This window comes from Micropterus salmoides, unplaced genomic scaffold (genome assembly GCF_014851395.1).
Source record: "Micropterus salmoides isolate LMB-PRFRI ecotype aquatic unplaced genomic scaffold, ASM1485139v1 Ms_hic_scaffold_13, whole genome shotgun sequence".
Lineage (NCBI taxonomy): Eukaryota > Metazoa > Chordata > Actinopteri > Centrarchiformes > Centrarchidae > Micropterus > Micropterus salmoides.
The window spans coordinates 16092880-16118082 of record NW_024040374.1 but is presented as its reverse complement, the minus strand read 5'-3'; the positions used below and the strand labels follow the sequence as shown (position 1 = coordinate 16118082).

The 25203-nt window shown below is 38.5% G+C and overlaps 5 protein-coding genes across 9 annotated transcripts in view; 1 reads left to right on the top strand and 4 right to left on the bottom strand.

Moving 5' to 3' along the window:
* Positions 1-635: 635 nt before the first annotated feature.
* LOC119900636 (deoxyribonuclease-2-alpha-like) lies at positions 636-3767 on the bottom strand. 2 transcript variants are annotated; one of them, XM_038715772.1, is made up of 7 exons: positions 3709-3726; positions 2414-2515; positions 2121-2306; positions 1952-2033; positions 1689-1847; positions 1371-1562; positions 636-1256 (listed from the first exon to the last, which is right to left on the bottom strand). In XM_038715772.1, the coding sequence occupies exons 1-7, from the start codon at positions 3724-3726 to the stop codon at positions 931-933; spliced, it is 1065 nt and encodes a 354-aa protein (XP_038571700.1). In that variant the 3' UTR covers positions 636-930. The 2 variants fall into 2 exon arrangements, with proteins under 2 accessions (XP_038571700.1, XP_038571699.1); XM_038715771.1 differs by having other exon boundaries at positions 639-1256; positions 2121-2284; positions 2418-2515; positions 3709-3767.
* LOC119900635 (deoxyribonuclease-2-alpha-like) lies at positions 3038-12004 on the bottom strand. Of its 2 annotated transcripts, XM_038715768.1 has the most exons (7): positions 11924-12000; positions 6856-6953; positions 6597-6759; positions 6428-6509; positions 6165-6323; positions 5878-6069; positions 3038-5545 (listed from the first exon to the last, which is right to left on the bottom strand). In XM_038715768.1, the coding sequence occupies exons 1-7, from the start codon at positions 11960-11962 to the stop codon at positions 5181-5183; spliced, it is 1098 nt and encodes a 365-aa protein (XP_038571696.1). In that variant the 5' UTR covers positions 11963-12000; the 3' UTR covers positions 3038-5180. The 2 variants fall into 2 exon arrangements, with proteins under 2 accessions (XP_038571696.1, XP_038571697.1); XM_038715769.1 differs by lacking the exon at positions 6856-6953 and having other exon boundaries at positions 11924-12004.
* Positions 12005-13248: 1244 nt separating this feature from the next.
* Positions 13249-20814, bottom strand: dnase2b (deoxyribonuclease II beta). Of its 2 annotated transcripts, XM_038715758.1 has the most exons (9): positions 19298-20814; positions 19096-19198; positions 18730-18878; positions 18330-18504; positions 17234-17312; positions 16436-16597; positions 15795-15992; positions 14617-14986; positions 13249-14586 (listed from the first exon to the last, which is right to left on the bottom strand). In XM_038715758.1, exons 3-8 carry the CDS (start codon positions 18837-18839, stop codon positions 14652-14654), a joined length of 1059 nt encoding a protein of 352 aa, XP_038571686.1. In that variant the 5' UTR covers positions 18840-18878; positions 19096-19198; positions 19298-20814; the 3' UTR covers positions 13249-14586; positions 14617-14651. The 2 variants fall into 2 exon arrangements, with proteins under 2 accessions (XP_038571686.1, XP_038571685.1); XM_038715757.1 differs by lacking the exon at positions 13249-14586 and having other exon boundaries at positions 14605-14986; positions 18730-19333.
* Positions 20815-21659: 845 nt separating this feature from the next.
* On the top strand, positions 21660-25147 carry uox (urate oxidase). The gene is made up of 8 exons (XM_038715765.1): positions 21660-21813; positions 22378-22590; positions 23362-23478; positions 23738-23816; positions 23976-24162; positions 24280-24403; positions 24671-24754; positions 24848-25147. The coding sequence occupies exons 1-8, from the start codon at positions 21793-21795 to the stop codon at positions 24920-24922; spliced, it is 900 nt and encodes a 299-aa protein (XP_038571693.1). The 5' UTR covers positions 21660-21792; the 3' UTR covers positions 24923-25147.
* The window catches only part of samd13 (sterile alpha motif domain containing 13), a 4028-nt gene continuing 3969 nt past the window's right edge, over positions 25145-25203 (bottom strand). For both annotated transcript variants that reach the window (XM_038715766.1, XM_038715767.1), the window contains exon 5: positions 25145-25203. This exon is cut by the window's right edge and continues 868 nt beyond it. The gene's annotated coding sequence lies outside the window, so the exon portion shown is untranslated.

Below are 25203 nucleotides of genomic sequence, written 5' to 3'. Positions count from 1 at the left end.
TACTTTAAATCTTTCAAACGGTATATTTAACAAACTGTTCTGGCTACATGTTAAGTGATGGGCTTATGTTCAGTGAAAAAAGACGATTTGGAAAAATAACAACTTATTGATTTCTAATCCCACCTTTAGATGTATTCAGTGTTTTATTAATGTGCCACAATGATGTAATGTTTTTTGAGATATGTTGCTTTGCAAGAAAATATTGATTGATTGCGATTAAAATAGCATACATATATGTCTACCACCCCTTAATGACTCAATGCTGTACTCTTGCCATTATTTCTCTACATCCATTCTGTCTCTGGTGCTATATAACCTGTTGTTGTGTCTGGCTTTGTTGCTTTGCACTCTTTCTTGCAAAATAGATCTTTCTTAAATAAAGTGGGTATATATAAATGTGGGAATACCACATTATCAATTACCTGATAAATGTTAGTCCAGTATTCACTCTCCTTTCAGCTCTGTTTTTAATCTCTATCCCTTGGAGATGACGAATAATTCATGAACAGGAAATCATAATTTGTCAGTTGAACAAACACATGGAGTTAAATTAAAGTTTTATCAGAATGTGTATATTTATATTCATCTTTCAGGAAAAAACAAGGCAAAAATGAAAGCCAACTGTCAATTCTATTTATTTGTAATTGTAAGCATTTACCATTGAATGCAATTTTTCCACCCATGAACATTATATATTGATTATTAAAACATGATGACAACTTTTTCAGTCAGCATGGCGCAAACACTGTTGCAGTGCAGTTTTTGTTGAGCCAATCTTTTTGCGATTGCAGGCTGATGTCCCAGCTGTAAGCCACTGAGATTTGAGCTGGTGTTTGCATTTGCATTTGGTAGTTCACCTTTCCTTTTGTTTACATTTGGATGAAGGTTGTTCATCGTGTTGACCACCTTGAGATTAAGTGGAGGTGCAAGTTAACATAGTTCATACCGTGTGATTATGACACTGAATACTTTTGCAACTGCAAAGTCTTTAGTGCATATTGCACCGCCACCTCTTTTCATCTGACTAACTTCTCTGTTCAAATCAGCAATGCAGGTCCAGCCACCAACAGGCGTCACACACCACTTGGAGTGATCTACAGTATCACTGATGGGCTTCCCCTCCAGCCTTACTTCCTTCACATTGTACACATAATAAGGGATACTGCAGTTAGAAGGCAGAGGGTCATGCATCTTTCCCCAACTCTTGACATACAGATTCTGCTTCAGATAGTTTCCAATAAGGCCGGAGTAAAGATCTACAATAGTATGGAAAATAAAACAGAGCACAATACTATTAACTACAGAAAAAAGGAGTAATCCCTGTTCAAATAGACATTGGGGGAAACATTTAAGAAACTGAAAACACTCACCGTCCCTAAAACGTGTGTATTTCGCAAAGCTGGAGAATCCACGTCCTTTCATTGAAGTCAGCATCGTCACTCTAAACCAGGGTTCAATCTTTGGGTAGCAGCTTCTTTGTGCAACACATCGCAGCTCATTGTGGAAGGTTTTTGGGATGTCAGAGTCATATGAATAAACATGGATGTACATGAGCTGCAGTCCTGAGAATTCATATTGAATTAAAATATAATATTAAATAATATTAAAAATATTTTTACTGCACTGTTATTTGTTTTGGCAAATTATTTTCATCATTACAACCAAAATAAGACAGCAATATAACCTACCTATTTCTTTGAATTTATCATAGGAAAAAGTCACACACATAAATGTTTGAGCATTGATGCTTCCACTTTTCGGCCAGATGTCTTTGCTGCGATATGTTGGAAATTTTGGTGTACTGTGTGAGAGCCAAACTCCAGTTTGTCTGTCCAACATCACGACTCCTTTAGGGAGACAATCAGTAGAAAACAGTAGAAACAGAGCTTTGTTACAGGATGATATTTTTTTGACGTCAAAAGCAAAAAAGTGGAACAATCCTGCATCCCACCTTTACTGTGGCCAAATGATGCAGGAGCAACATACGGATCTGGAGGTTGATCGTTATAAAGCATGTATCCAAAGCCTTCAATCTAAAACAAACAACAGGAAACTCTGAATCAGTGTGCTGATTCAACACTGTGCTGAGAAAGAGAGACACACATTCTTTAATACATCACCTTTCTGTCGTAGAAGTCAAGAAGAGGTTTCAGGGTGTTCGCTAGAGTGCCAGATTTACTGTTGATTGTCTTTTTGCTGAGTTCCCATCCTCTGGTTCCCTCATCCATGTACAGATATGACAAACCCTCATCATCTCCTTTGGGCAACTTGTATAAAAATATACCTAATGACACAGAGATAAATACCTGTCGTTTGTAGTTTGTGGAGAAACAAACAAAACTACCGGTACTTACTATGTTCTCTATTATATTTTCAGCTGAGTAGGAGCATGTTTGTATGAATACATTTCCACCAACCAGTCCACCTCGTTTCCGCTGTCATCCCTACATTTCACATCTGAATCACACACTTGAGAAAAGATCCCAATGCTGAAGAGCAATGTCATCATTGTTCTCTGAAACAATAATAACATAATCATGACAAAATTATAATGACAGAGGAAATCAGAATTTCAAAATACATACTTATTCACTAGTACAGTATTTTGCATCCAGCTGATGGTCTTAATGATAAAGTAACTGGATATGTTTCAGCTGTTTGTTGTGGTAATGCATTTCTGAAATGAACTGTTTATTATGAATGGCATGAGCATCAAAGATTGTGATATATTACAAGTCCCTCTCAGGACACTGGGTTTTAAAGTATGATGGTGGTATGGTGGTGGTGTGAACAAGGTGTGGCCACTTCCTGAACCTTCAACACTGAATAGTGCAACCCAACCAGTGTAACAACAAGTCAAGTAGTACCTCAGCATTTGAGCACAAAATTACTCCACCAAGCACATTATGTTTGCACAGTATGAAAACAATAATGTGTGTACAGAGCAGGCAAATAATACACTACATTCAATACAACACTGAGGCTCTAGAATTTATACTTGAATATTTTTATATGAAAATGAACAGTTTTGATATACTTAGAGGGGCAATATTTTTTATTTTTGACTGCATGTATGGCTGTAGCTTCAATTTAAAAAATTTGCATGTAAAATTTGAAGTCATATGTTCTGCATTTAACACATGCATTATGCTGAATGTAACACTCTGCACAAGTTATTTATAAGTGCTGTACTACATTGTACAGAGATACTCAAACATTAAGCCATACGCAACCTCAACCAAGAGCCTAATGATGCTTTTTCGTGGCACAAAAACAAAACAATACAAAAATGTACACCTACAAGAAGTAAAATCAATAACTATACAACAAAAGAAGAAAAGAGTGACGTGTATGAACTCATGATGAATCAGAATCAACTCAAATTTAACCTGGTGAATGATCAAAGGTAAGAATTGGATTTCAAGTATCCTTGTTAAATTCTTTTCAAAAAATCTAATAATATTTAGCTTTATTTCCTTTGTGGTATGAAACCTTTTTATATTCTTCATATTTCTACTGAGCATTACATTGACTTGTTTCTATTCATTATATATCTGAATTAAAATAGCTTAAAAAACAAACAACAAATAAGAATAACGCATTTCAGCAAACGGATGATAGTCTAAACAACAATAAAAGTTTAGCACTTGCTTTTTTTGTTTAAATGCATTTTAGCATTGATTTTAATCATGTAAATCTTTCACTTACATATTTTGCCATCTCCATTTTTCTACTCTTACTGTGAGATCTTTCACAGTGAAATGTACATCCCTTTTTGCAACAAGTTTATTCTGTACCACCTCACTGTTAAAACCAAAACTCACACCCCTCACATTATCATCTGCTTTCTTGTTACTCGCTCAAAAACGTCAATGATTCATTGCTTGCTTGGTAAAAGCTCAGGTCAGCGTATAGCTTTATCTCCCTTCATCGCACAGTAGAACTCAGTTTAAATAAGGACATGATACAGAAATGACTGAGGTCTGCAGCATGTTTGTTTCAGGCCTACATCTTCAGTACACATTTAACATCTGCAAGGAATGGAAAGAACATGAATATATTCTTTAATTGAAGCGTTGTTGTTTACTATTGTATTTGCATTTTTCTGAGTTTGGCAATTCACTTGACACAATCTGAATCAGCGCTCCCATCTGGTTCTCTTAAGCCTTTAGAACAAATTAAAACATGCTTTCTCATCGAAAGAAAGCATTCAGAAGCCAAACAAAACTACAAATCAAAAAATTAAAAGTTCTAATTTTCAGATTTCATGAAGGTTGTATTCTGACCTTGATACAACATGATACAACAATACAGTCACTTTATGTGATAACAATCATAATATCAGTGTTTGTTATTTGATTGTGCTAATTGCTTTTATGAACACACTGGAGGAACTAAAAACCTCTTCACAGTACTTAAGATGGCGAGACCATACTCTCCATCAACAGCACACTCAAAAATCAAGAGTTTTTAGCATCAGTATGATTTTAGTATGTACAGTGACTTCTGTGAGTATTTGTTATTTTATGTGAACACATACTCAAAACCTGCTAAGAATTAAGGAATATGGAAGGACATAGTGCAGGAGTTGGAGCCTCTGAGCTCTTGATTGGTTGAACAAAGCAGATTTAACTTCTCAGGTGCTAGTTTGATGGCTCCATTATGGTCTTATTTGTTATGTTGTTCTTTTTTTTTGCTTCTCTCAGGACAAAGTAGTCCTGGGAACTATGAATTATCTAGTTAGTCATTACTAACATGAAAGTTTCAGGGGCCCAAACTGCTCTGGGTATGGTGTGTGTCAGCTTGTTTGTGAAGATTTAGCTGAAAACGTGTGCAGGAATATACACTACTAAAGCACATTATCAATTGATGTGATAAAGGCCTTAGGGTGGGGCCTGCCTTAATACCCTGTCTTGAAGAGGGTCCTCCTTTCAAAATCTAGTTTTGAGACTTTAATTGTTTTAATTTTGTGTCATTTCAATTTATTTCATTTCCATTATTGAATTATTTTTATTAATAGACTATTTGTGTAGAAGTTAATTCTTAAGATGTGATTTTGAAAATAAAAACATTGAAGTTTTTCATTGATAAAAATGCATAATACTGAACACAAAAGACAGGGGTTAATAGGCCATACACCAAAACATGGTGTCTGGAAATTTAGTGGTGTTTCATCTACATTAAAGCTCTCTGTGTTGAGCGTCAGAACGTGGAGGCTCACAGGGTTCGTAGTGTGTGATCAGTCCGTAGAAAGCCCTCCCAACTGCATCGTCACTGGTGCATATTGCTCCTCCACCCCTGTTCATCTGACTCATTTCCCTGTTCATATCAGCAATGCAGGTCCATCCTCCATCAGGTGTCACACACCACTTGGAGTGATCTACAGTATCACTGAAGGACTGTATGTTGAGGAGATTTACTTCCTTTACATTGTACACATGCTGAGGGATGCTGCAATTAGAAGGCAGAGGGCGACGCATCTTTCCCCAACTCTTGACATACAGGTTCTGCTTCACATAGTTTCCGATAAGTCCGGAGTAAAGATCTACAATAGTATAGAAAATAAAACAAACCACAGTACTATTAACTTTGGAAATTTAGAGTAATCCTTGTACAAATAGACATCGGGGAAAACACTTTAGAAATACACGTAATACATACTGTCATAAATAATGCAAACTAAACAAAAAGGCAGTGCTAGATTGGCCGCATTTAGTTGTTTCCATTAGACAACAAGACAGACAGCCTGTCTCTGCAAAGAGAATTAAAAGTGTGTTCCTAATTTTGCTTTAAAAAGCTTGTCGTGACTATCATCAACCCAACATGAAATTATAACACTTGAATCCTGAAATGTTTGTTCAATCTGCAAACACTCACCATCCCCAAAACGTGTGTATTTCGCAAAGCTGGAGAAACCACGTCCTTTCATTGAAGTCAGCATCGTCACTCTAAACCAGGGTTCAATCTTTGGGTAGCAGCTTCTTTGTGCAACACATCGCAGCTCATTGTGGAAGGTTTTTGGGATGTCAGAGTCATATGAATAAACATGGATGTACATGAGCTGCAGTCCTGAGAATTCATATTGAAATTTTTACTGCACTGTTATTTGTTTTGGCAAATTATTTTCATCATTACAACCAAAATAAGACAGCAATATAACCTACCTATTTCTTTGAATTTATCATAGGAAAAAGTCACACACATAAATGTTTGAGCATTGATGCTTCCACTTTTCGGCCAGATGTCTTTGCTGCGATATGTTGGAAATTTTGGTGTACTGTGTGAGAGCCAAACTCCAGTTTGTCTGTCCAACATCACGACTCCTTTAGGGAGACAATCAGTAGAAAACAGTAGAAACAGAGCTTTGTTACAGGATGATATTTTTTTGACGTCAAAAGCAAAAAAGTGGAACAATCCTGCATCCCACCTTTACTGTGGCCAAATGATGCAGGAGCAACATACGGATCTGGAGGTTGATCGTTATAAAGCATGTATCCAAAGCCTTCAATCTAAAACAAACAACAGGAAACTCTGAATCAGTGTGCTGATTCAACACTGTGCTGAGAAAGAGAGACACACATTCTTTAATACATCACCTTTCTGTCGTAGAAGTCAAGAAGAGGTTTCAGGGTGTTCGCTAGAGTGCCAGATTTACTGTTGATTGTCTTTTTGCTGAGTTCCCATCCTCTGGTTCCCTCATCCATGTACAGATATGACAAACCCTCATCATCTCCTTTGGGCAACTTGTATAAAATATACCTAGTGACACAGAGATAAATATTTTCTATTATGTATTCAGCTGACAACGAGAATAGGTGAAAATATAATTTGCCACAACCCAAGATTTCCACCAACCAGTCCACCTCGTTTCCTTTGTCATTCCTGCATTTTACTTCTGAATCACAGCCTTGAAATAGGATCCCAACAATGAAGAGAAATTTTACGACAGTTCTCTGAAACAATCAAACATAATCACTAGAATCACAAGTACAGGCGGCAGTCCTGTTTCTACAAATTAATTACCAGTTGATAGCATATCATGTTTCATTAAAATTGTAGCAGCATATTGCATGTGATGAGAACATCATGTATAAAGTTTAATTTAGAGTAAGCTAAATGGTAACACTTCACAACAGGGGACACAAAAGTAGTAACCAGGGAACAACTGAGGAACAGATGAGGAACTAAGGGCTGTTGAACTATCAGTTAATGAGTTACTCCTAATTTAATTTCATAGAGTAGCTAGTGATAATTAATGATGAGTTAATCATGAAAAGAGTGAGCAATGACTTGATAATTGATGAGCTGTTAATAAGTACACCCTAAAGTCTTAATGGAGGACTATAGCATACTAGTTCATGATGAGTTACTAGAAAGCAGACTGGGAGACATTATATTAACAAATCATAGGTAATGATTAGTTCGTGAATATCTGTGAATTGATCACAGTGAACACTGTAATATAGTGAGACATGCCCAGGAGTTGTGCTGTTGCACATAAGATTTACCACCTTGGAGGACAAGAGGAACGTGAATTAAACTATATCACTGTGTTCGTCTCACTGGAGCCATACATGACAGAGAACACTATAACCACTTTCTTCACAAGATGTTCTTGATTAACTCTGAATGATGAAGTAACAGTTCAGTACTCAGTAACCACTCGTATTATGTATGTATTACGTATTATGTATCACTTTGCTTGAAGGGACACAAAAAGAATGTTTAAGTAATTACTAATATATTAGAGTTAATCAGGAACAGCTCATGAAGAAAGTGGTCAGTATGATTAATTCACAGATATTCATGAACTAATTATTACCTAATGTAATTTGTTCTCTAGTAACTCAACTATTATCTGCTACATAGATAATAGACATTATACACTCACCTAAAGGATTATTAGGAACACCATACTAATACTGTGTTTGACCCCCTTTCACCTTCAGAACTGCCTTAATTCTACGTGGCATTGATTCAACAAGGTGCTGAAAGCATTCTTTAGAAATGTTGGCCCATATTGATAGGATAGCATCTTGCAGTTGATTTGTGGGATGCACATCCAGCGCACGAAGCCCCCGTTCCACCACATCCCAAAGATGCTCTATTGGGTTGAGATCTGGTGACTGTGGGGGCCATTTTAGTACAGTGAACTCATTGTCATGTTCAAGAAATCAATTTGAAATGATTCGAGCTTTGTGACATGGTGCATTATCCTGCTGGAAGTAGCCATCAGAGGATGGGTACATGGTGGCCATAAAGGGATGGACATGGTCAGAAACAATGCTCAGGTAGGCCGTGGCATTTAAACGATGCCCAGTTGGCACTAAGGGGCCTAAAGTGTGCCAAGAAAACATCCCCCACATCATTACACCACCACCACCAGCCTGCACAGTGGTAACAAGGCATGATGGATCCATGTTCTCATTCTGTTTACGCCAAATTCTGACTCTACCATCTGAATGTCTCAACAGAAATCGAGACTCATCAGACCAGGCAACATTTTTCCAGTCTTCAACTGTCCAATTTTGGTGAGCTCTTGCAAATTGTAGCCTCTTTTTCCTATTTGTAGTGGAGATGAGTGGTACCCGGTGGGGTCTTCTGCTGTTGTAGCCCATCCGCCTCAAGGTTGTGCGTGTTGTGGCTTCACAAATGCTTTGCTGCATACCTCGGTTGTAACGAGTGGTTATTTCAGTCAAAGTTTCTCTTCTATCAGCTTGAATTAGTCGGCCCATTCTCCTCTGACCTCTAGCATCAACAAGGCATTTTCGCCCACAGGACTGCCGCATACTGGATGTTTTTCCCTCTTCACACCATTCTTTGTAAACCCTAGAAATGGTTGTGCGTGAAAATCCCAATAACTGAGCAGATTGTGAAATACCATGTCACGCTCAAAATTGCTTAAATCACCTTTCTTTCCCATTCTGACATTCAGTTTGGAGTTCAGGAGATTGTCTTGACCACCACACCCCTAAATGCATTGAAGCAACTGCCATGTGATTGGTTGATTAGATAATTGCATTAATGAGAAATTGAACAGGTGTTCCTAATAATCCTTTAGGTGAGTGTATATAATATAGATCATTCATTTGATCTCTGTTTTCAACAGCTCCCTATCTACTGGTTGTGTCCCTGATTATTTTAAAACGGCTTGCGTGAACCCACTTTTAAAGAAACCTGGTTTAGATCCCTCCCTCCCACATAATTTTAGACCAATTTCAAAACTGCCTTTTATTGCAAAGATTCTAGAAAGAATTGTGTCCAAACAGCTGCTCACTGTACTGGAAAATAACAAATTATTTGAAAAGTTTCAGTCTGGTTTTAGGAAGTACCACAGCACTGAGACTGCCCTGCTTAAAGTCACCAATGACCTTTTAATGTCTGCTGATGAAGGTATGTGCTCAGTCCTGGTACTCCTGGACCTTAGCGCTGCTTTTGACACCATTGATCACAACATCATGTTAGACAGACTGAGGCACTGGGTGGGGATCTCTGGTACTGCCCTAGAATGGTTTTCATCCTACCTGTCAAATAGGAAGTTTTGCGTGTCTGTAAACAACTATGTCTCCTCATTCTGTCCAGTTAAATATGGTGTGCCTCAGGGGTCGGTCTTCGGACCCATTTTGTTTTCCTTGTATCTGCTTCCCCTTGGACATATTATCCATAAACATGGCATTTCTTTTCATATTTATGCTGATGACACGCAAATATACTTGCCCGTCAGATCCACAGACCCTGGAATGCTGAGTTCACTTAACAACTGCCTTTGTGAAGTTAAAAAATGGATGTCAAATAATTTCCTCCAGCTGAACTCAGACAAAACAGAAATCCTGGTCATCGGGTCTCAGCAGATGGCATCAAATACTGCCATCTGCTGGTTCCCTAGTAAATCACATTAAGCCTGTGGCAAAGAACCTTGGTGTTTGGTTTGATAGTAATTTAAATTTCGAGCAGCACACCACAAAGCTTGTTCAATCATGTTTTTATCAACTTAGAAATATAGCAACAATTCGATCTATGTTAACTTTTAAGGACACCGAGACCATTTTACACGCCTTCATCTCATCACGCCTGGATTATTGCAACAGCCTTTTCACCTGTTTAACCCAAAAATCTATTGATCGACTCCAGACTGTCCAGAACTCAGCTGCCAGGCTTTTAACCAGAACAAAGAAATATGACCACATTACTCCTATTTTAGCTTCATTACACTGGCTCCCAGTATGTTTTAGACTTGACTTTAAAATTCTATTGATCACTTTTAAAGCTCTTTATGACCTCTCACCTTGTTATATTTCTGACCTTTTAGTCCCATACACACCAGCACGTACCTTGAGATCCTCGGGCAGAGGTCTGTTGTCTGTTCCAGAGTCTCGACTGAAAACTAAAGGGGACAGAGCGTTTGCTGTCAGGGCCCCGAGGCTCTGGAACAGCCTGCCCGAGGAAATCAGGTCGGCTGAGTCAGTGAACTCTTTTAAGTCCCTTCTTAAAACATACTTTTATAGGAGAGCCTTTCCCGATCTTATTTGACTTTATTTTATCCCTTTTATTTTATTGTATTTTACTAATTTCATATTAATCGGTATTTTAGTCTTTTCAATGTTTTCATGCTCTTATCTTGTTTTTTTGTATTATTCTTTACACTTGTTAAAGCACTTTGTAACTTGTTTTTGAAAAGTGCTCTACAAATAAGGATTATTATTATTATTATTCACAAATTACACAGCTGTAACACGGCACTAACCATGTAAGTTTTATGGTTTTGTGTTTTAAGGCTTATAATTTCTTGTTTTATTTTAAAGTGATCACTCCTGGCATGTCTTGTGAATTTTAATTCCTGTCTTTGTGGTGGATTGTTTGCACCTGTCCGAATGTGTATCACCCATGTGTCCAATCATCCTGCCCTTTCTGTGGTACAGTCTTTGTGTCTCCTCTGTCTGTGTCAGATTGTCTTTGTGGGTTTGTCAAGCGTCCCAGCCCTTCCTCTGTGTTTGGATTATCTGTTACCCGTATTTCTGGATCTGGATTTTGGATTATTACCTGTTCTCTTCGGAGTTGCTTACTTATGTTTGTCGAGGGTCTCTACCTGTTTGTGGATTATTCTATCGGGATTGGATTTACCTTTGGATTTTCGTGCTCCCTGGGGATTTGTTTGTACCTTTTTGTTGGATTGATTTATTCTTTCGACTGCCCAAATATTCAATTGCTGTTAAGTGTATGAATGCTCTGCATACAGTGTCTGCATTTGGGTCTACTTTGTTACTGTGTCTACACTTAACAATTTGAGATGTAAAGTGTCAGTAAGGTCTTGGGCAACCACAAGCCCACAGGAGAGCTTCAAAGCTTCTTGGCATAGATTGTACAAGCCTCTGAACTTTCCTGGAGTGATGAACAGCTTTCTTCTACATCGCTCAAAAATCACAAAAGCATTAAATTGGGTCGAGAGCTGGTGACCAGGACGGCCACAACAAATGATTGGCACGATATGGAACTTAACTTTTTAAATGGAGATTTGGCACTATTGTCATCACCATCAGGGATTATGATATGTAGCATTACAATTTCACTTATGGTTTTGGAAACATGTTTGTGCAAACAGGAGGTTGCGTAATCAGAGGGCTGTAAGAGTTCTGCATTTCTATAAAGCAACTTCCTGGAGCTATATCCAGTAGAGATATTGATAAGCCAAAAATAAGACAGATAAGATAAAATATATATAAACTTGTTCCTTATGTGTGAATACAACATTTCTTTATACTTCTAGGTCAGTATACCCAGAGGTAAATATCTATCTTTTTATTACACTGCGATAATCTGTTTGCTGTAGTTACTACTTATTTTCTAAACAACAAGCTCATCATCAGGTTTTGCATTTTAGCATTTTACATTTCAACTATTTTTAGCATGCAAATAATTTACTTACATATCTAATCATTGTCACGTCTCTTCGGTCAACTGTCATCTGTTGAGCAAAGCTGCTTACTCACTGTAAAACGAAACTGACACCCACTTTCTCATATATTTCATCTGCTTCCTGGTTCCTCTGTCATAAACGTCAATGTAAATTAATTGAATCCAGTTTGACTGGTTGTTTGAATGAATATGGACATGACACTGACAGGAATTAACCATGGGCATATTCTTAAAATGGAGTATTGAAGTACTTTTTGAGTATTCAAGAAACAGTTTTGAAAGAAAGAAAGAAAGAAAGAAAGAAAGAAAGAAAGAAAAGAAGTGAAATGTTGTTTGACAAATAGTTTGACACTATCTGAATTACAGCATCCATCTGGTACTTCCAGGGCATTACAACTGATTCATTATTTATTTATTTATTAAAATTTCACACACATAGATACCAAAACAATTAAGGAAATCTTAAAAGAAAACAAAAAAACATGTGAGGGTGTGGTAGAAGCCTATAATGGCGAATAACCATACCCAGAAAACACAACATACAGTAAAGATACAATACAAAATCACAAATACAATTTAAATATTAGTAACAGTAAACATTACAAGTAATAATAAATATGAAGTAGAAAGAAATACAAAAAATACAGAGAAGCAGGAATAATTTTCTAATGTATAGAGTGAACCGCCATTTTTTTTTTCTCACTGTAAACTACTGAAAACATACAAAGCCTGAAAGCAAATCAAAACTACAAGCCCAACTATTAAAAAGTTCATTTTTCATTTTTGGAAAACATGTTTGCTCTCTTGGTTTCTGCTGGTCAGACCAGTTTTGTCAAACAGTGTGAATGAGGATTGTATTCTGGGCAAAAACATGACACAACAGTACAATTATTTTTGATAATAACAATCTTGGTTGCATTGTTTTGTTGGCACTAGCTGCCTTTTTCAACTGCCTATACTCAACTGAGCTACTGAGCTGCTTAAGTTTTGCATAAGACTGACTGACTTAGTCTGACCTTGATGCGTCCGTGGGTCAGGTAAACAATGGACATAACCTTCAAGGACTAAAAGTTCATAAAAATAATAAGGTGTGTGAAAGAGTTGGAAACTGTGATAGAGGACCACCAGTACTGCCACACAGTGAAACATGGTGGGAATATCACAGAGTCAAACAGAGAGTGATAAAACACTGCTGAATCAGGAACAAGTAGCTGTGCAGAATAGAAATTAAAAGTTGAGGGGTGGTTTGGGTTATAATTGTGATTCCCCATTGCTACCAGAGCATTTCCCCTTGTAAATTGTTGTTCTAATTTAAACCAGACAGAACAAAACCAATATCTTTATCAAGCTTTTATTCATCTTTATTAAGCATTTATTCATCTTTATTTATTATCAGACATGATTCTAGAAAATAAGTTGTGTATTGGAAACATAATCTTAATTCCATGGCAGAGTTTTGGTTTTTTTTTTGGCAAATAATAACTTACAATATAGCATAAAATAGTCTAAATGTAAAGTGTACTATTGGTATGTTCTCTATCGTTTGTTCCACATAGGAAAATACTACACTTAAAGTACAAACATTTTTTTTTACCTTTATTTATTCATGGAGCTTCACTGAGAGGAAGTCTCTCACTGATCACATTCACACTAAGCAGCTCCACTGCAGCTGTTGGGGTTATGGGCCTTTCTCAAGGGCACATCAGTGGTGGTAAATGAGTGAGGGCAAGCTTGGTTTACTTTCCACATCCACTGCCAGAGCGGGGATTGAACCGATCACAAGCTCGCTTCTCTAACCTTTGGGCCACCACTGCCCCTTAATCCAAAACCCTGCATACCTTAAATTATTCACAAAGTGCATGTTCCTGACAAAGTGACAACTACACAGTTAAGATGATGGCAAATCCAGTCACAGTCTCCACAAAAGTACAACAAAACATTGAACAGATACGAATCGGATGTTGATGGAGTAATTGTTCTTCATTCATTCCAGAAAGTTTCACAGTGAGAACTACTTTCTATTCACACTCACACTCATACTGAGACACAGATTTGCATACACTTCATGTGGCCTATGTAACTTTGAAAATTACTCATTCAAAATTCACACAGCCACATATTCTTCAAGTGAGATTATCAAAGGCTTCAATCCTCAAAACCATATACAGGAAAAGACTGTCAGTACTTCAGTATGTACTGGAACACATGTCTTTGCATTAACTTATTAATTACAAACTTTTAAATATTCCCAGACTCTGACACACAGAAGCTGGAAAGCGGGAAATGGTAATAACCTTGCCATTGATCTCCAGCGAGCTTCCCCTTTCCTTTCAGGAAAACTTTCAGAATAAGTGAATACAGTCCAGATTTCTGCAACTGTTGTATGTCAAAATGCATCTTATAGATCTCCAACTGAAACAAAAATTGGAAGTACAATCTAGTGGAATACACTTTACATTTTTATAACTGATCATACAGTTTGCTACAAGAATCTACTTAGCTAGGTCCAAGTAGCAATTAAAGAAACCAGAGTTAAATTCAAGAGTGTTGTAGTTGTCTGAAACTGATGGTAATTTGATACTTTTGTGGTCTGCTGGTTGCACGCCAGCTGTTTTAACCCTAATTAGATCTACCTTCACATTTAGTCCCATGCATTTGAAACGGATTCAAACCATCCCATGTGAGACGATCCCATGTGAGACGAACCCAGTACCAATCATCCGATCTTTCTCTCTCGTTCAACAGCCGATGTACCAGGCCACCACCTGTCTGAAGGCCTTGTAAATCAAGGGGTTGAAGGAGCAGACGAGCCCTCCACCGCGCCACATTTGGGCCCTGTCCCTGTTCAGATCCCCCAGGCAGGTCACCTGGTCCTCATAGGCCCTTGACACGCACCACTTTGAGTGGTCATAGTGGGACTGGAACAGGACTGATCCGGGAAGCTGAATCCTCTTGATGTTCATGGTGTGTTTGGGCAGGGAGCAGTTGGAGGGCAGGTCATGACCTTGCCTCTGCCAGGTCTCCACCAGCAGGTCGGCGTCCAGAACCTGAGCCACCCAGCCCGTGTAGATGTCTGAATGAATGCCAGTGAGGGGGTTAGTTCAGTTGCATTATGATAAAAAAAAAAACCCAAAACATTAAAAAGCTCACTTGGCTATTAAAATGCACTAGAATAGGTTAAATGTTTTGAATAATATTTTGTCAGTTAATGTTGTTTATGTTTAAGTTGTCTTAAAGTTTCCTAAATAATGTAAAACTAAAGAGAACTGACACATGACAAGCTCATGAAATCTTTTGCATCTTTTTAGGCATTAAACCTATGAGGTGCAAAAATCTTGAAACTGTAAATTTCCTTTTTATAACTGAACTCATTTACATATGAAGTTCTTAGATGTGTGATTATGCTGTAACGAGTCTGGGATTTCATTATTTTAGTGAGGTCTGTGATGTTTACAGCATAAATACAACCTTCATGCGCAGGACTCATAATCTTAGCATATTAGTTTATTAGTAGTTATTATTATTATTATTTATTATTTATTAGTATATTTTATAATTGTTGACCCCCGCCCTCTTCCCCAAGAGGTCAATCCTACAAATGAAACAATCTGAGAGGGAAAAATCACTGCTCACAACTGTCTACCCTGAGGCCATAAAATGTAGATATTTAAAAGGCAGAGAGCACTGTTGATGGCCTTGGGTGGGGTGTGTTCACACGCTTCACTGTTCTGAGATGATAGTCTGCACCTGATAATGAGTGACTGACAGGACCCATTGTCTCCCGAAAAGACCCAATAAGTGCTTTTATTGCATTATATTTTTTTCTTGCACAGCAGCAAAGGAGCAACTAAAAAGTGAAACATAAATGACCAACACCTTACCATCCACAAAGCGTTCAGATTTGACAAAACTGACAAACTTCTCCCCTTGGATTGAGAAAAGCTGTTCCACTCCCTTATCTGAGGCCAGCGGTGGTTTGGAGCCCTCACATAACTTGGCCAACTGCGGCAGGTCAGCCAAGAAGGCAGCAGGTATGGAGCAGTTATAGAAACGCGGATAAATGTACACCATCTGCTTTGCTGGAGAGGGAGAAGAGAGCATCACAAAGAAGAGAAAAATTCGAGAGACAATGAGTTGGACAATTATATGGTTCACAATAGATAAACTAAACTGTATTATGGATTTGCTGACATATATATCAAACTAATACCTAGTTTAATAAATATTGAATACTTGTCTAATATCTCTGAAATATGGATGTTCACTTTTTTCGTCTTGCTGTGTGTTTAATGGCAAGCAAGTGGATTTTTTTTCCAGCAAGCACACAGAACGGACAGCTAGTGGACAGTGAGGAGATATTCGTCACATCTGTATTGAAGGCACTGATGGCCTTACAGAAAGCCTGGTCGTTGTTTAAATGTTGTCTTGTCTTTAGCAAATAGAGAATTTTGTAAGCTTAAGTCTGGGATGTGTACAGACCTGGTGTAAGTCAGGCCCTGTTGCTTCACAAGTGTTCACTCACCAATACCGAGGAACTGTTCATACTTGTAGGTCACACAGAGAGCAGTCTGGCCGTTGACTTTGCCAGAGGAGGGGTAATGGTAGCCTCTCTCAGGGAACGAGGGGAAATGGGGAATGCTGTGTGACAGCCAGAAACCTTGAGAGCGGTCAAAGAGCAGTACCCCTGCAGGATGCACACAAGCACTGCTCAATGCACGCACAGCTCCTCACAATTACATGTGAACTAGCATGCATGCTTGCAGACATGTCCATCAATGTCGTGTCACGGCAGTCGATAATCACGAGTCAACAGCAGTTATCAGACAGATGCTCTTTGCCCGTTTCCTCCCCACTGACGCCAAAACCATATTGATCTGTTCCTTTTTGCAAAATCATAGCATTGCAAATGATGACTAGCAGCCTAGCAATAAATCTGTCATTAATTATTATAGACACAAAAGAATACACAGGTCCTTGAATGCACCACATTGCAAAAAGGTACAGTTTTTACAGTGAACATTTTTCACCAGATGCTGAAAAGACAATTTGAATGTGCTAACACACACAGCAGGATTGCTGTTCTGTCTAAAACACACACACAGTATCACTACAATCACTGAACTGAATATAAAAATGAAAGGTACTTGACTACTGTATATTATATGATAATGCACTTACCATCTTAAATATTGTGATACTTTTTGCTGTGAAGACTATGATGTTAGGCGCAAAGTGTTCTCAGTCTTTTCATAAGCCTCATCAAAATTCATCCTACCGAAATCAAAGCAAAATCCTCAACACTAGTGAAAACAAACTGTACCTTTAGTGTGTCCATATCCTTTGATGTAATCCAGGATTGGTGGCCCATCATTGTAGAGTGCGTAGACCGAACTGTTGGACTAAGGAAAATACTTCTTTTTATACATAAAGTTTATAGAGAAGTACACTTTTGGGCAAATGACTTTTCTTTAAAGTTTCAGTTGAGCCCATGTTCAGTTTTTAAAAGTTTAAAATTTTGGGAAATACCTTCATTTGCTTCTCACTGCTTTGGGACTGACAATAATTTTATCTATTTATCTATCTATCTATCCATCTATCAGAGTTTCAAAGTCTTATATCTGTCCAGTAAATACACTCACCCACCACAAATAGCAAATCAGCCAATCACATGGTAGCAACTCAATGCATTTAGGCATGTGCAGTAGATAGTTACATCCGTTAGCACAAAAGCCGGAAAAAGTGACAAATAGCTAACCTCTAAAAACAACATAATCCTGCTACCAAGCCAAGAAAGAAATAGTTTGGCACATAAACCCCTGAAATACCTCTGGGAGTCATTAAAAACAGTATTTAATGAGTAATTAGTAAGTAATCAGCGGAGCTGGTAGGTGAATTATGTTACCTTTGAACAAAGCCAGGCTAGCTATTTCTCTGTTTCCAGTGTTTATGCCAAGCTAAGCTAACCAGCTGCTGACTCAACTTTAGCTTCATATTTACCATACCACAGACATGAGGGAAATCAATCTTCTCACCAAACACCTGGCAAAAAAGTGAATATGCATATTTCCTAAACTTTTACTTTATCAAAGGTGACATCTTTCTATTTTTCTTTCAGTTTTTGTATTTTTATTTTTTTTAATTTAGTCTTAATTACTTTAATGATGCCACAGAGTGATTTGCAAACACTGAAAAATTGTGCAATTGCATGCATCACAAAGCATGAGGTGGCATGAGGAAGGACAGTGTTATGTACGTCATCTGGCCGAGGAAGCTTCTAAATGTCCAGCTTCACCTCAGATCCCCATACGAAACTAAAGAGAACCTACTCAGCAAAGTGGCACCGGCATCAGCTCTGTTTAGTCTGATTAAATCCACAAGTGTGTCTATCTTCCTACAGAACAGAGACAAAATCTAACCTTGTAGGCCTCCCCCATGTAAAGCTGGTTTAGTGTGCTCCCTATGGCTCCTTGACTGGTGTTAATCATGTATTTACTCATCTGCCAGCTCCCCACTAAGGAGTCCAGGTACATGTACTCCACCCCGCTGCCGACCTCGCCAATCTTATACCTCGGCAGCTTGTAGATGATAAACCTGCAGTGGAAGGAGAAAGATCCTTTAACTTTTTCATCTTGGAAAAAAAATCAAATAATAATTCAATGTATTACACAATACCAACAACATCCAGTTTATCCTCAGAGATATCAACAACCATAACTAAAAACAATAGTGGTAACACTGAAGAGTTCTACAGTATTGTTATAACTTAATTCCTGTCAGTACTATGTAATGTAAAGTCAATGTATCACATCAACTCACCAATCAACAAGCTCACCAGCTTCATTTTTACAGGAAATGACAGTACTACACACCGTGCAACACAAAAACAGGAAAATAATCTGTAGGTATAAACAGAAGTGTGTGGCCATCCTCAACGACTCCGCCAGGCAGTTTCCGCCAAGTGAAAACTGCAGTGAACAAAACAGGGAACTTGAAATATTTGGATAGAAAGTGAATAGAGTACAGCTGCCTGTAGATGCAAAACAGGAAGTCATAAGATGCGGTCACATGACGGGGAAATACTGAAGGGACTATGAGAGTTTATAGGGTCAATATTAAATTAAATGTTTGGATACTTTCATTGGCTCTAAATCTGTGTAAATACCTTGAGTCTACATACCGTACCTTTACTTATTCAGTGAGAGTTTTTGTCATTTTCTGCACTTTCATTAGCGATGGGGCTGCTGGTCACTGAACTGGAAACCATCTGGTCAAAAGACTGTTTCACCTTGTAAGAAAGCAGCAATAAAACAGTTTCATTTCACTTAGCATTCTATTTTTTGCCAGAGGTAGAGGTATTTAACCATAGACTGTGGATTTAACTTACTTGAGCATGTCACAAAAACTTTAGTTGTGCAGTTATCCTTATAATCTGTAGTTCCACATGTCTTAACCACCAGTGAATGGTACAAAATGGACAGTAAAAGAAACATTACTGACATGGAAAACACACAGAATTAAACACAACAAACATGTAAAAGTCAGATAATTTATTCAAGGTTTAATGGATTAATAAATTAAACATTGAACAATATCAGTTGCTACACCAGTATAATTTGGGAATGCTCCCTCATAAGAAACATGCCCACTGCTGCTGTGGCTGCATGTCCACGCCAATCAAAATGTAACAATCTATAACTATATCTCTGTTTTTCTTCTTTTATCTGTCATCACATCTAGCATGAACCAACTTGCAATGAGTTAATGCCAAACATATGATTTTGTTTTTAGGATTAATTTATTCTTTCCTTTCTAAATTTTGTCTTTGGTCATGTGGGAATATTGTTTTTGGAGAGAGAATGAATAGAATCTAAAATAAATAGGCAAAACGTAAACACAGTTACCACTTTTGGGACACAAATGGGGTAAGACACATCTGTATAAACTGTCTCTGCATGTCGGTCTATTATTATTAGTCATTAATTCAGTTAAATGGAACTAATTTCAGTACATTTTCAGATATAATGGTAGCACTTTCTGAGTTGCATCCTCCTCAAGCATGTTTTTTTAGCAAGCCCTTCAGTTCATTAGGGACTTCTCGGCCACTTACCACCTGTGAAAGGTCTGCAGAACATCTGGATCCAAATCCATTTATTAATTAACATCTTCATATTTATAACTGCAGACTTGATGCTTAGCAAAAGGTGATACTTACAGTATAACAATTTTGTGGCAATTTTGTAATCCCACTCTGGTTAAGAACGAGACCACAATCTCTTACAGTATTAACACTCAGAGCATGGTATGCAAGACATAGGCTAATGATGAAGTGCTTTAAGAAACTGGTTCTTCAGCACATAAAAATCAACATCCCAGCCATCCTGGACCCTCACCAATTTGCTTTCAGAACCAACAGATCCACAGAGGATGCCATCTCCACTGCCCTCCACTCAGCCCTCACACACCTTGAGAAAAACAACACCTGCATCAGAATGCTGTTTGTCGATGTCAGCTCAGCATTCAACACAATCTCCCCATGAAACTATCAGCAAACTCAGCACTCAGTGTCTAAATACAGCACTCTGTAACTGAATATTGGACTTCCTCACAAACAGACCCCAGTCAGTTCGGATTGGTGGACACACCTCCTCAACTCTAGTGCTCAACATCGGAGCCCCCCAGGGCTGTGTGCTCAGACCCCTCCTGTTCACACTGTGCATCACTCAACATGAAGAGAACTCTGTTGTGATGTTTGCGGACAACACTACCATCATCGGCCAGATTTCAAACAACGATGAGACTTCATATCTGGAGGAAATTCATAATCTTGCAGAGTGGTGCTCAGAGAACAACCTACTGCTCAACATCAGCAAAACCAAGGAGCTGATCACTGATTTGGGGGGGAAAAAGAAATAAAGATACACACTCCTGTCTACATCAGTGGAGCTGAGGTGGAGCAGGTGAATAGTTTGAAGTTCCTGCGAATCAGCATCACAGAGAAGCTGACATGGTCATCTCACATCTCCACGCTGGTGAAGAAAGCTCAGAAATGACTGTATTTCTTGAGGAAGTTTCTATCCATCCATCCATCGTCAACTGCTTATCCTGCGTACAGGGTCGCTGGGTTGAGGAAGCTTAAGAAGGCCAAATTCCCATGCCAAGTTCTTGTCAGCTTTTACAGAGGAACAATATAAAGCATCCTGACTGGAAACATCACAAACTGGCATAGGATGTGCACGGCCCAGGACCGGAGCTCTGCAGCGGGTGATTAAAACTGCTCAGAAGATCACTGGTACCCATCTCCCGAGCATCAGTGAGGTGAGGTGCCTACGCAGAGTCCAAAGGACACTAAAGGACAGTACCCACCCAGCCACAGCCTGTTCACCCTGCTGCCTTCTGGGAAGAGATATAGAAGTTTCTACTGCCACACCACCAGACTGCAGAACAGCTTTTCCATCCAAGCTATCAGACTCTTAAACTATAATTCATCCTCAGCACTGCTCCAGTGATGATAGTTTATTTCTGTTTACTATTTTTCATAATTGATTCTTTATTAATATATATTGTCTGCTATGTAGCAGAAGGGAGTTACAAAACTCACTTTCACTCTGTAACTTGTTATATTGTGACAATAAACCTACCTAACTTCCTACGTACCTAATTTGTAAGGTGTACATTTTTGTGTATATTAGCTTTGGGGTAAAGTGTGACGACACTCACGGTACAGGTAAAACAGGTTGAACTTTGGTTTAACATAATCTCCAAAATCTTAAGCCACCACCCTCTCTACAAAATCCTCCTCCTCCAGCATAGACAAGTTTTACTGGAGCTGGGGCAGGGACTGAGGACAGTGAGACAGCAGGCAAAGGAAAGGAACATAGCATGGCTGCTGCTTTAAATCAGGTAACCAACATATTTATGTTGTAAATAGGAAAACATTTTCCAAAACACAGAACAACATTATTTTTCACTATGACAGGATACCTACCTTTTTGGGGTGAATGACCACGGGGCCAGCCATGGTCTGTGGATCAAACCAGTCTTCATGTCTCAAAAAACAATTATCAAATCTAAATACATATATATGATGCTGTAAACTAAAAAGAAAATGTTTCTGTCAATGCAGACTGATTTTTTTAAATCAAATTTCTTTGTGGATATTCTGTGGATAAGAGATTTTAACACTGAGACTGCTTTTAACAATAACTTTAACATTAAATCGATAAATCTGTATCTAAATAGATAATTCTAACTGATGAAACATGCAGCACCAACATCCCAGGTCTCACGCACACAGGTGACAAACTAAACCGAAGACCAAACAACAGAAGGAGTGAAAATGCAAAACAATCTATACATCAAACACACAGTTGAAAATACTAACAAAATATATTATTATAGCACAAAACACCTGTTTACATCTTTGAAAACTGCAACATGCCAGTAATCTGTTGCTTGTGTACGCAGAATGTGGAGTTTGTGCGAACAGGCTACGGCAAGAACACAGTGAAGGTGCTGGTCATCAGGAGACAGGGGATCCACCACTACATCATTGAGCTGAAAGCCGACGTGGAGCTCACACTCAACTCGTGCAAGGATTATCTGACTGGAGACAACTCGGACATCATCCCCACCGACACCATCAAGAACACCGTCCACGCCCTGGCCAAGATCAAGGGGGTAGGTCAACTCTACTGACAGACATGAGGGACATGTCAATATGCCGCAGCTTGTAACCTCAACGATGGACAGAGCTGCAAATTATAAACCCAATACCACGACCACTCCACTTTCTACTCACGACAACACTTCTATCAATAAGGTCATCTAACAATGACCATTTTAAAATTAGCTCTAGCATTCAGTAGATTTGGTGACCGGTATAGGGAGGCCACAGCTGGAGATATATGGTCAAACTTTCAGGGCGTTATCAGAATCAGAGCTGCAGTGATTTATGAGAGAAGCATTAAAAACTAGGGAAGTCAAACATTGTGTAATTGAGGAGCTATTAAAAATAAATATCTGAAATAATTAAGGTGCAACTTTTGTTTCACAGATGAGCATATTGGCTTTGTTTACAAGAAAGTTCTTTGTCACCCAGCTTTACTACATGCAGCGTTTATTGTTAAATCAAGAAACTGCAACTTTCAGTGTCATAACCCCAGAACAGTAAATACAGTTACATACATTCACTTAACTGGGAGAATCCTAATATGGTAATTTTTTTTTTTTACCTCACTCTACTGTCACAATTTAACCCTGTCAACACACAGCTCAAATACACTGAGCAAATAAAATCAAGGGTAAACAAACCCTGTTGACTTTTGTTTTAGTCTGCACTTTATGCTCCCATTTACTGAAGAAAACATTGTTACTCATTTTACAAGAATTTGAAAAAATGTTTTGATGGTTTTACTTACTTTGCTCTTTATGTTATACTTATCTGTTCAGGTCAAGACCATCGAGCAATTTTCCCTGGATATCTGTCATCATTTCCTAACCTCTTTCAACCATGTACTGAGGGCCAAAGTTCACATGGAGGAAGCTCCATGGAGACGATTGGAGAAGGTAAAATACAAGGTTCAGTGATTAGGCTAGTGCTGGACACAGGAATTTGCCTTTTTGATGGCAGGAATTTGTTTTGTCCAAACAGGAAAAGCACAAGTGAAACCAATGATACTGAGTCTTTTTCACACAGAGAATCACGGGTGTGATCAGATATTTGCTTTGTAGAAGCGTAAATCACCTTAACATGTTCAATCATGTAAAATATCCATCATGAAACATGACACACTTCCATTTAATTTGTCACTGACATTTTTCCCAGAATGGGGTGGAGCATGCTCATGCATTTATCTACAGCCCGGAAGCTTTTCGCTTCTGTGATGTTGACCAGAATCTCAATGGTAAGCACCCCCCCCCCCCACCTTCTTGTTCTTCTTTAGCAGACTTTAGAGGCACACTAGCTCTGTAGTTAGTATATGTGTGAAAAATGATGTGGGTTGTTGATTAATGTATCCTAATGTTTATGATTAAGTCATACTCCCTGACTTTGCCCCACACAGGGATCCCAGTGGTTCACAGTGGTGTGAAGAACATGACAGTTCTGAAAACCACCCAGTCTGGTTTTGAGGGTTTCCACGTAGACCGCTTCACTACTCTGAAAGAGGCCAAGGACAGGTGTTTCTGCACCTCTGTCTACTCCAAGTGGCGCTACAACAAGATTCAGGATGTCAACTTTGACACTGCATGGTAATTTTCTGTTAAAGACTTGTGAAGGGCAACGCAAGTTGTAGGTAACCATGATAGAGAGGAAAAGGGAAAATATCTCCTGTTTTAAGAGAAATTAAATACTTTCACCGCCCTTAGGAAGTGTGTGAAGGAGACCATTATTGAGAAGTTTGCTGGTCCCTACGATCGTGGGGAGTACTCACCCTCTGTGCAGAAGACTCTTTATGAAACACAGGTTCTGGTCCTGGATAGAGTTCCTGAGGTAAGTCTACATTTTTAGATCAAGGCTCCAGGTGAAATCTCTTGTAGCCATAGCATTACTGCTTCCTACACATATTCATTACATTAAGACAGTACACATACAGACTAACTTGTCAGCCATATGTGTCTTCATAAATACTGTCTGGCTGCTGACTTTAGCACACACATTTACACATCAAGACAGTCAGTGAATGGTACAGATGAGTGAATGCGTCCAGGACAGAGCATTATTTGTGTAACATCCAATATAACAAGTATTGTCTTTCAGGTGGAAGAAATTGAGATTGTCATGCCCAACCAGCATTACTTCACCATAGACATGACAAAAATGGGCCTCTTCAACAAAGATGAAGTAAGTTCTGTTATTACACACAATTTTTCAAGCTGATGAACTGTTGAACAAGTGAAAACGTTTGGTCACTGACGTGTATTTCCCCCCTAACAGGTTCTTCTTCCCCTGGATAACCCTTCAGGCAACATCACAGGGACAGTGCGCAGGACACAGCGGGCCAAGCTGTAAAGACACCCAACAATCTAGAAAATGCTGCTTTGATCAGTCTGAATAAACTATTTAATAGAAAAGTAAATCTGATGTTGCGTAGGCCTAATCAAGTTCTGAGGACCAAAATGACCTTTAATGCATTTTTGTTTTATCTAAATCGCAACCACAACTCAAGATTTCCCAAACATGTCAAAGCTTTTGACCATGTAAGGTGTAATTCAATAAATTCATGTGTTAATATTGTTCTTTGGTGAGAAAAGAGCACCATTTATTGCAAATCTCTGGTTCAGATATTCAAA

What these genes read in the sequence shown, in the direction of transcription:
- dnase2b (XM_038715757.1), bottom strand. Translation starts at nt 18,965, where the DNA reads ATGACTTCCTGTTTTGCATCTACAGGCAGCTGTACTCTATTCACTTTC. An exon ending in GCTGGTGAGCTTGTTGATTG is followed by an intron (nt 18,505 to 18,729) that starts GTGAGTTGATGT and finishes CTTCCACTGCAG; the next exon opens with GTTTATCATCTACAAGCTGC. An exon ending in AGGATATGGACACACTAAAG is followed by an intron (nt 16,598 to 17,233) that starts GTACAGTTTGTT and finishes TGCATCCTGCAG; the next exon opens with GGGTACTGCTCTTTGACCGC.
- LOC119900635 (XM_038715768.1), bottom strand. Translation starts at nt 11,962, where the DNA reads ATGACAGTTGACCGAAGAGACGTGACAATGATTAGATAT. An exon ending in TGATAAATTCAAAGAAATAG is followed by an intron (nt 6,070 to 6,164) that starts GTAGGTTATATT and finishes ATGAATTCTCAG; the next exon opens with GACTGCAGCTCATGTACATC. An exon ending in ATACACACGTTTTGGGGATG is followed by an intron (nt 5,546 to 5,877) that starts GTGAGTGTTTGC and finishes ATACTATTGTAG; the next exon opens with ATCTTTACTCCGGACTTATC.
- LOC119900636 (XM_038715772.1), bottom strand. An exon ending in GAAACGAGGTGGACTGGTTG is followed by an intron (nt 2,307 to 2,413) that starts GTGGAAATGTAT and finishes TACAAACGACAG; the next exon opens with GTATTTATCTCTGTGTCATT. An exon ending in ATCATTTGGCCACAGTAAAG is followed by an intron (nt 1,848 to 1,951) that starts GTGGGATGCAGG and finishes GTCTCCCTAAAG; the next exon opens with GAGTCGTGATGTTGGACAGA.
- uox (XM_038715765.1), top strand. Translation starts at nt 21,793, where the DNA reads ATGGCTGCTGCTTTAAATCAG. An exon ending in CCCTGGCCAAGATCAAGGGG is followed by an intron (nt 22,591 to 23,361) that starts GTAGGTCAACTC and finishes TTATCTGTTCAG; the next exon opens with GTCAAGACCATCGAGCAATT. An exon ending in GTCAACTTTGACACTGCATG is followed by an intron (nt 24,163 to 24,279) that starts GTAATTTTCTGT and finishes CACCGCCCTTAG; the next exon opens with GAAGTGTGTGAAGGAGACCA.